Source organism: Hevea brasiliensis, chromosome 9, assembly GCF_030052815.1.
Source record: "Hevea brasiliensis isolate MT/VB/25A 57/8 chromosome 9, ASM3005281v1, whole genome shotgun sequence".
NCBI classification, from domain to species: Eukaryota; Viridiplantae; Streptophyta; class Magnoliopsida; order Malpighiales; family Euphorbiaceae; genus Hevea; species Hevea brasiliensis.
The window spans coordinates 29,072,640-29,082,654 of NC_079501.1; the positions used below are offsets into that span (position 1 = coordinate 29,072,640).

The 10,015-nt window shown below is 32.5% G+C and overlaps 1 protein-coding gene across 1 annotated transcript; it reads left to right on the top strand.

The window, feature by feature from the left end:
• The first annotated feature begins 818 nt into the window (after positions 1-818).
• LOC110648485 (lignin-forming anionic peroxidase) lies at positions 819-2,425 on the top strand. Its single transcript, XM_021802736.2, has 4 exons — positions 819-1,200; positions 1,297-1,488; positions 1,605-1,770; positions 1,885-2,425. The coding sequence occupies exons 1-4, from the start codon at positions 991-993 to the stop codon at positions 2,280-2,282; spliced, it is 966 nt and encodes a 321-aa protein (XP_021658428.2). The 5' UTR covers positions 819-990; the 3' UTR covers positions 2,283-2,425.
• Positions 2,426-10,015: the final 7,590 nt, after the last annotated feature.

A 10,015-nucleotide genomic window follows, 5' to 3' on the forward strand; every position in this document is an offset into this window, starting at 1 on the left:
ATTCTCATTGAAGATTGATGAACGTAGAATGAACAATCAAATTAAAACAAAAAAGTTGTTAGGCCTATATATGAAGACAAGCTAACAAGCCTTTCCTGACTTCTATTTTATTTTTGAAGGGCCGCCTTGAAGATTTTTTTTCTTTTTCATTTTTAAAGAAAGCCTTGACGATTCTCTAAAATTACTTAAATTTGAAGTTAACAAAATTAGTTTTATTGTTAAGGAGAACCTTCCCATGCATTTTATCCATATATATGCTAATAATCTGCATTATCACAATACCCATGGTTTTAAATAATTGCTGTTACATTACGTAACAACTATTATTTAAAGAAAAATAATAAATTTAATGTCTTTATTTGATATATTTATACTTATTATTTAATTACATATCTTAATTTTAATTATATTTTTAAATATCTACTCATTTCATGAATTTTATAAAATTTTTAAAAAATTTTACATAATGACATATTATTATTGTAACATTACCACTGTTATAAGCCTGTTTCTGTAATCCATGACTGCAGCCATGTTGGATTTAAAACCGCATTAGAAAAATGATTATGATAAGTTCCTTATGGTAAAAAATTTCATACTTCAATCATTCACTTTGTTGTATTCTAGGAAGCAAAACTTGGTAAGCAAGGAATAAATTTTCGCAATTTCAATTCTTTAATTTATTTTATTTAGTAAACAAAACCCTTAGAAGGGAAGAAAGTAGACTCAAAGAAATTTCATTGAGTTTGGCACATGATATAATACAATATAAAGAAAGATTAAGACTTCGAAGCATCCCTTGGGGAACGTACATTTCACACATTTTTGAGTCTGAGCATGCACTATAAATAGGATGTGAGGCCTATGCTTCTTCCTCACCCTAAGCTACAAATCCAATAGCTTTGCTCTGATAGATCTTTTCTCTCAGTTGCGCAAAGCATTTTGTAAAGTAGCAAATTTCTGCTACATACTAGGAAGAAGAAAAGAAAAATGGCTTCTCGTTTATGTTTTACTTTCACAATATTGTTGATGAGCTTGTCATGCTTGCCATGTCATGCACAGCTCTCTTCAACCTTCTATGACAGGACATGTCCTTCTGCACTAAGTACTATAAGGGGTGCTATTAGTGCAGCTGTCTCGCGTGAACAGAGAATGGCTGCTTCACTCATTCGCCTTCATTTCCATGATTGCTTTGTTCAAGTAACAAATCGCTTGTTATATTTTTATTATTCTTCTTGCCAAGTTCTTGAGAACGTAAGTTATGATTTTAATTTGTGCATTAATTAATTAATGCAGGGTTGTGATGGGTCGGTCTTACTGGACGATACTTCCTCAATGAACGGCGAGAAAAATTCACTAAATAACGCCAATTCTCTCAGAGGATTTGATGTCATTGAAAATGTTAAGGCTCAAGTAGAGAGTCAGTGTCCTGGAATTGTTTCTTGTGCTGATATCGTTGCTGTAGCTGCTCGCGACGCATCTGCTGCTGTAACTAACTTTAAATTTCTTTATTCATGATCAAGCTCTAAGCATATGTATCTATTTATTAATTAATATATATCATCTCTACATATATTTATATATATATAAAATAAACACTGCAGGTTGGAGGACCTTCATGGACAGTGAAGCTTGGAAGAAGAGACTCCCTGACAGCAAGCAGAGACCTTGCTGATCAGAACCTTCCTCGCTTTACAAATAGTCTCAGCGAACTCACTTCCTCGTTCAGTAGCAAGAATCTAAATCAAAGAGATTTGGTTGCCCTTTCAGGTTGGTTAATGAAAGAAGAAATTAAACTAATTACTAGTTTCAGGAGTGCATCTTTCTATTGTGTGTAAAACGTAAATTATATTAAGATGGCTAACGATTTCATTTGGGATATAGGAGCACATACGATTGGGCAAGCAAGATGCTTCAGCTTCCGTGACAGGGTTAACAGCAATGCAAGTGATATTGATCCTGAGTTTGCTAGGTCTCTAAGAGAAGATCTTCCATGCCCAGCTGATGGCTCTGGAAATGCAAACCTTGCACCATTTGACGCAGTGACTCCCAATACTTTTGATAACAGCTACTTCAGGAATCTGGTTGATAGGAAAGGCCTTATTCAATCAGATCAGGTGCTTTTCAGTGGTGGATCCACAGACAGCATTGTGAATGAGTACGTCAGGGACTCTTCAATATTCCTGTCTGATTTTGCAGCTGCAATGGTAAAGATGGGAGATTTAAACCCCTTGACTGGTTCTCAGGGAGAAATACGAAGGGTTTGCAATGTTGTTAACTGATTTGCCCAAGAATAAGCAAATCATTATTGTCATGAACATGTTTTTCTATATATCCTAAAATAAATAGTGGATGAATAGCTTAAGCAAAATTCATTCCACTTGGGCATTTTGTTAATGTAATTTCAAATTTCAATTGAAGTGTGGCAAAGTGTTTTCTCTCTTTCCATTTGACTTATTCTTTTTGGCTTTTTTTTTTTTATAATAAATCATTTATAAAAAAAATTCAATTGAATTCTCATAAAATCATATTTATTTTTATTTTTTTAAAATTAAAAATTTATTAAATTAAAAAAATTAATTTTTTTTTCTAAATATGAGAATTAATAAAAAACAAATCAATTAAATTGAATTCTTATAAAATTATATATTTCAAACAATTGTTTTATGAAAACTTTTTTATGCTTGCTACGGTAGAAAAATAAGACTGAAGTTCCTAAACTAACTCATTTAATGTAATTTTTAAATAGATTTGGATGGATTATATTTACAACCCAGATTGAGCATATTCTAGAAAACAAGCCTGTCCAAAATATGACCAATAATTATTCTAACTAAGCATATTATATTTGTTGTCCATGCGTATCTTTTTCTTGTTTTACAATTTAATTATTTATTTCTTTTATTTTTGCTAATTCTCATTTCATATTTCAATTTATATGTCGAGTAAAACTATTGTAATTAATGTGTTAAATTATGTAACACCCCAATTTTTGAAGAAATATAACATATGGTTATAATTTGAATAGAAATAAAATTTATAAAGTTTTGGAGAGAAAAGTTTAATTTAAACTTGGACTTGAAGGAAAAGTTGTAGAAGTTTTGGGGTAGAAAATAGGATTTATAGAAAGTTGAAGGATCAAAATGAAATTTGGTTAAACAAAAAATTGGGACAGCAGGTTGCAACCCACGTGACTCTCCAGCAGCTTCTATAAAAGAAAAAAAGAAAAGGAAATGGGAAGAATAATCGGGAGAGAGGAGAGGAGGAAAAAGAAAGGAAAAGAAAGAAAGAAAGGAAGAAGAAGAAGAAGAGAAGGGAAGGGAGTTGGTGCTGGATTTTATTGAGTTTCTCTAGCAAGAAAGAACCCCAGCAAGGGGAAAAGAAGGATTTTGATCTGAGGCATAAGGAATTTGAGGGAGAGAAATGATGAAGAAGATGAACAGTAGCAAAACAGGAGTTTTGTAGGGGCAGCATGTTTCTCTTCCGTCCAGGTGAGTTTGGCTCATCTTTCACCATTGATTTTTGGATATGTTTGAGGTTTGTATGTGTAGAAGTTAAGGTTAAAATTTAGTGAATTTTCAACGGTTAGATTTGGAGAAATATATTGTTGAACCCAGGCTATCTGCAATTGAAATTGTAAATTTTGGTTACTGAAATTTGAGGAAAATAAATAGTTAAGGGGTTTAGAAAATTATGAAATTTTGTACAGATGATCATTAGAATGTTGGGCCTATTGTGTTAAAATTTAGTGAATTTTAGACTTGTGGTTTATCAGATATAATTTATTTTGTATGGGTTATCTGATTAAGAATAATTTCTGAAAAATTCAGAATTTGAAGGGTTTGGTAAATATGTTGATATCTCATGATGTAGAATAAACTTGATCCTAAAATTTTTACTGATGATTTATATAGATGTCTTGAATATATAGTTAAAATTTGGGATTTATCTGATGATTGGATCATTATATATAAATTTGAATATACAAGCTGCCAGATTGGATATTAATGGTTGGGTTGAATTGAATAAGTGATTTTGACGGAAGTAAAATTATTTTCAGATAGGATATGAAGTTGTTGAATTTTTATGTGATTGTGGAATATTTTTGAGAAAGAATTATTTATTTTTAGTTGGATTTTTAGTATTTTGGATATATTATGAAATATTTTGATTGAGATTGCTGTTAAATTTTATTGGATTTTTAATTAGAAAAGTAGAAGTTTATGGTTGATTTTGATTGATTATTGTTATGATTTTAGGAGGAGCTTTTGATTATGGTTTTAAGTGGATGGAATGTGATATTTGCTAGTTGGTATCATGAGATCAGGAGAGTGATTTTTACAATATATGGCATGGATTTACTTCTAAATTAATTTTTGATCCTTTGAAAATTTTAATTTGCTTCGGATAATATGTTGATTATTTGATTCATCTTTATTGTTCAAATTAATTCTATTATATTGTTGCTCATTGCTATTCCGATATCTTATGCATGCAGGTAAGTCTAAAAAGAGAGTTAAAGGTTTTGAGATACCAAGACAAATGATAAATGATGATGAAATTAATAGCTTGTACAGAGAGATAGATGATAGTAGCAAAGTTCAGCAGAGGCGATTTAATATTTTAGAATTATAAGAAGAATTATGAGATTGTGGGCATTTATGATGGAATTGTTTGGCTACTTTGGGTAGCAATGATTTGTTTGGCAAAAGTTGGTTATTGGAGTTTATAAATTTGATGGTCTATGGTATTGACAATCATAATATGCTCTTGTATCACTATGAGATATAAAACTATATTTAACATAGTTGCTCCCATTAGAGGGGCGGTAGCAGTTCAGTTTAGTGTAGTAGGAAAGGGCTGCCCATAGAGAGAGTAAGCCGCCATTGCAAGATTTGACACAGCATTGCTACGATTTTTTTTTTTTATATCTATTTTGATACTCTGGCATATCTTTGGATGTTCAGTACCAATTATCGATAATTTTTATATCTGTGAGGAAATTCTTGGAGACTAGGAAGATTATAATTCGAGTTATTTGGGGATTCTAGATTTGCATAGCATGTTGATTTGATTATGCAATTTATTCGGCTTGTTCTAATTTCTTCTTCTTCTTATTATTTTTTTTTCTCATCTATCCATTTAGCTTATTTCTTCTATATTTCTTTTTGTTGCATGATGTATATTGTAAATGCCAACTCATTGAGTATCCTATACTCACCCAACCTAACTCATCAGTTTTGCAGATGTTAATTGAAAGGAGAATTAGGTTGATGGTTTTTAGAGCTTCGATTGGCTAGACTCCACAGTTCTGGGGAAGCAAGGGAAGGAAATCTACAGTAGGGAATAAGGGTGTTACAAATTATGTTTTATATCTTCATGTATATTAATCTTCATTTATATCAACATGCACCCAAAAAATATTTTATTTATTATATCAAAATTTTGTTCAAGACTTTAGCGATTACCCCATCCATCCCTAAATCCAGGGGCCTGTGGGTAGAGCTCGGACTTGGATTTTACGCCTTGAGATTTTTTCAGTTATAGATGGAAACAAAATTTTCTTTTAAACATATTAAGCCAGATAAACTTTACCTCAAGACAAATGTGGAAGTCTGCTCTAACAGTGACAAACATGGGAGTGTTTGTCATAACATCAACACTCGCCCTAACAAACTCCCATTTGCCATCATATGCTACCAACAAAGCCAAACCGAGGAGGTAAACACAATACAATTAAAGATGGACCTGCAATTCTGTTAGGATTTACCCTGTCTAAAACATCTAGGATAACAACATGAGAATGATTGAGAAACATCCAAACAGTCAAGGGTAATGCAGATAATCTCCTAGAGCCAATTAGTTATCTACTTTGTGCACTAGATTTTTGAAGATGGTTTTTGTTATTTTCTTTCCCTTTTTACTGGCAAAAACTAATGAGTATAGAGTGAATTTGCAGTTCTTTTGTTTTATACTTTGCTCCTTTTGTGCCAGGTGCACATTACTCCCCATTATAGGATGGTTGCGTACTCCTCAAGTATATGGGTCATTCAAGTAGTAAAGAAAAGATATCGTCCCACAGAGAATTGTTGTTTGAGTACCAAACTATAAAAGTCACGATTATTTGAGCTATCGATAATTTGTGCCAAAAATAGAGTAAGAGGTGCAGCAAATTAAATTGGAAAAATAAGGAAATTATAATGAATTAAGCAATTAAAATTCTAAGCACTATACTAATTTATTAAAATTTCAGCAAGTGAGAAAATATTTAATTAATTAATGGTAAAAATTGATTTCAGAGTTGAGGTTCATGAAGTAAAGCCAAGATTAAGGGAAATACAAGTTTGAAGGAAGTTGATTTTGATTTCCTTTAATTTCTTTTTCAAGCAAACTAAAGAGTGTTTTAAAGGAAACTAAACCCCCTTCTCATGCGATGTTTAATTACCCAAAACCCTTTAAGCATTTTAATAAACTTGAACTTCCTCTTAACCCACTAGTTTATTTCTAACACTAGGTGATTAAGTTCATTATCTTGATTATCTATCATAGATTTTCACCTCTCGGTCCTTCAATCTAAGATTAAGAACAAAACTCAAAGGGTACCAACAATGGATATGTAAATAAGCACACAAGATAAGAATCGAAGCTTATATATACTAAAAATCTGGTTAAAACCAGTCCAAATCCATAAATAAAACTTAAATTATTACACCCAACTCTGAAATCTTAAGTATCTACTCATTCATGCTTGTATTTACAAGTAGAAAATATGAAATAGAGCAAGAAAACATGAAAATAAAACTAAAAATAAAAGAACCCAGAAGAAGAAGATCCAAATCTCTGAAAATGGAAGATGGAAGACGTCACTCTGCAGGTGTTCCTCCTCCAAAAATGGCGTGATTCCCCCTTTCCTCTCTCTTTTGATTATTCTCTCCCTTTCTCCTTATGGTAAAAATGAGAATATGATGATTTTATATCCCCTCAAGGGTTGCCCTAAAAATAGTCTCTAAAGGGATAAGGACAAAAGGTGTGAAAAGAGAAAATTTTTCCATGTCAGCAAATCTGCCAGTGCCATCCTGTAACACCCTTACTGTAGCAACTCCGTACATTCTACTGTTCCGGTGACCGGTGTCGGTCCGGACAGCTAGAACGTCCGGAAAAATATTTAAACTAAAGTCAGGAACCATAATTAACTCAAATATTAATGAGAAAAATTTAGTAAAAATTTTAGAAATAAAATACAACCAAGTCAAATGAGCCGGTGCCCAAGCGATGGGTAACCGGAGAGAAGTTGCGGTTCTCGCAACTAGGAGCCCTAGACCCAGGGAAAAATTCATAAAATAATTTTTGGGACTCCAGAGAAGGGTCATTGAGGTTCCTATGGCATTAGAATGCCAAGAAAATATTTAGAAAAATTTTTCAATCGGTACAGACAATTTTGACCCGTTAAGCCAAACGGAGGGCATTTTGGTCATTTCGCCTTCAGAGACGATTTTTGGCCGACTTGTCCAGTTGAGTAAATAATTATTATGACATAAAATATGAATTAATATTGATGAAAAATTAATTTGAAGCTAGTAGAAAAGAAAAGAAAAAGAAAATACAATAAAATGCCAAATATGACATATTATGATGTCACTCACTTACTCCCAACCAATCACAAGTTAACAAGCATTCTTAAAACACCTAAAAGAGTCAAAAATAGACCAAAAATTTCTGGTCTCCTTCTTCATCTTTAGCCAGCCGAAACCCTCTCCCCATCTCCCTCCATTGATTTTCAACCAAAGCTTCAAATTCTCTCTTTGTTTCACCATAAATCCTAGACACCTTTCATTAAAACTTGTCCATTCATCTTGGGGAAGTGTTTGGCAGCCTAGAAAGTGAAAGAAAGTGAAGTTTGAGCTTGGAAAATTCTGCCCTACAAGAGGTTAGTGCCTATTTAAACTTAAATCCCTTTTATTCCATGTTAGAGACCTAAAATAAGCAAGAATTTGTAAATTAAGTGGATGAAATTTATGCATATGTACTCCATAAATTTCGGCTGCCCTAAGGAAGAAATAGGATTGAGTGTTTTTGAATGGACTTGGAATGAACTAGAAATCATGTATAAAGTATATAAACATAAGGAAATGAATTAGTTAGTCAACTAGGGTAATTTGTACAAAATCTTGAATTTGAGCTAGGGTTTGGGAGTGAAAACTTGACTTTGCTTATGAAATTGTTAAAGAACATTCTAATGGTCAATTAGTGACCATTTGAGGTAAGTTGACCATAATTTGAAGTGCATTAGAGTGTTACAAAGTGTTTTGGTAGGCTGCCTAGTGACAGTAGCAGGGAGGTTATGAGTCCAGCCTGTTTGGACTGCCATATCTTTGGCTGTGTAGGTTCAATTGGTGTTTGGCCAATTGGACATGAAACTAGACTTATAATGGCACAATTTTGCTGAAGAAACCATGCCCAAAAGACCAAAGCAAGTGGACCAAAAGTTGGCCCCAATCCGGATACCCTGCAATCAGCTTCTGCAGAATGACCAAATGAATAGTAACTGTTCATTTGGCCATAACTCAATGTAGAATGGGTCAATTGACCTGAAAGTTTTACAGCAACAAGATAAGACATAGACAAACAACTTTCATGAAGAAACCTACCCCAAAATATGACCAGAACCTATTCAACAAGGCAGAGGCAGTCACTGTTCATGGTACTGTAGATTTGGTAAATTCTGCAGAATTGAAATCCGGCCAGCTGTGGTATTTGGACTATATCTGGAGCTACAAAACTCCAAATGGAGTTATTCAAAAAAAGAAATTCAACTAGACAAAATAAGGAACAACTTTCATGTTTACCATTTCCTCAAATTTTCACTGTAACAGTCCCTAATGGAACAGTAAACTTATGGCACAAAATCTGAAAATTCTGCCTCCTTAGTGTTAAGCTTGGAAATGGATTTGGTGATTAATTCCAACAAGTTTTAAATGCAAAATGTGGTATCTTTGAGAACTTAGGTTCACTAAATTTATTATGTATGAAAAAGTCAACATTTTCGGTTGACTAGTAAGGTGAATAGTAAGCAAAATGATTAGCAAATTAAGATGAAGACCTAGAACCAATAATAAGCTTAAATGCTTAGAATTGTATGACAAATGTGGACTATGCATCTTAGTCAAAATTGTTAAAAGGAAATTAAGAGCATAAATTTGAAATCCATGAAATTTTCATGGATTACTTGAAATATGAAAAATAAGTCACCTAATTGATGTAAATAGATAGTTAGGGCTTATATGCCCATTACAAATGGAATTTATAAAATATTAGTAACTCAACTTGAAATATAAAATTTGTAATTACATAAGTAGATTTTTGAATGTATAAATGAGAAAGGAATGTATGAATTATAATTGAAATTTATCATGAAATAATGAAGTTATAAAACATAATATATTAATATTTAATGATATTATGTGCCCTTGTATTTCCTAGACATGTGTGTCAGATTGGATAGTTTGGCATGCCAATAGGGTATTGTTTTAGCAGTACTGCGAAAGGCTTTATGCCTGTGTTCATGGCTTTATGCCCGCATTCATGGCTTTATGCCTGCCTTCATGGCTCTTATGCTCGATTACGTGTTATCATGGCTTTTTAGCCATACTGACTGCATACGTGGTTGACGTTCTGCGTTCCATGGTATGACGGCCCGAGGCACCGCGGTGTCCAGTGCCAACTACCCGTTATCCAGTTTAGTCAGCCTGTCGTAGGTTACTTGGGCAATGTAATTTATTGAAATAAATTAAGACTATTAGTAATTAAAAATATTAAAAATTAAATAAATGAGTTAATAAGACTTCAAAAGAATTAGTTACAATTATGAAATGATCTAAACCACATAAAAATTGTTAAGTAAAATGATAAAAGAGTTGCAAAAATAGGTATAACTTAACTAAATACTTTAAATGTACCTTTTATTGCCATATGAATATAAATTGAGTATTTTTATTAATTCTGTATATTGTACATT

Excerpts from the sequence above, each read along its gene's own strand:
- LOC110648485 (XM_021802736.2), top strand. The coding sequence starts at position 991 with ATGGCTTCTCGTTTATGTTTTACTTTCACAATATTGTTGATGAGCTTG. Across the intron at positions 1,489-1,604 it reads CTCGCGACGCATCTGCTGCT|GTTGGAGGACCTTCATGGAC; the intron begins GTAACTAACTTT and ends TAAACACTGCAG. Across the intron at positions 1,771-1,884 it reads AGATTTGGTTGCCCTTTCAG|GAGCACATACGATTGGGCAA; the intron begins GTTGGTTAATGA and ends TTTGGGATATAG.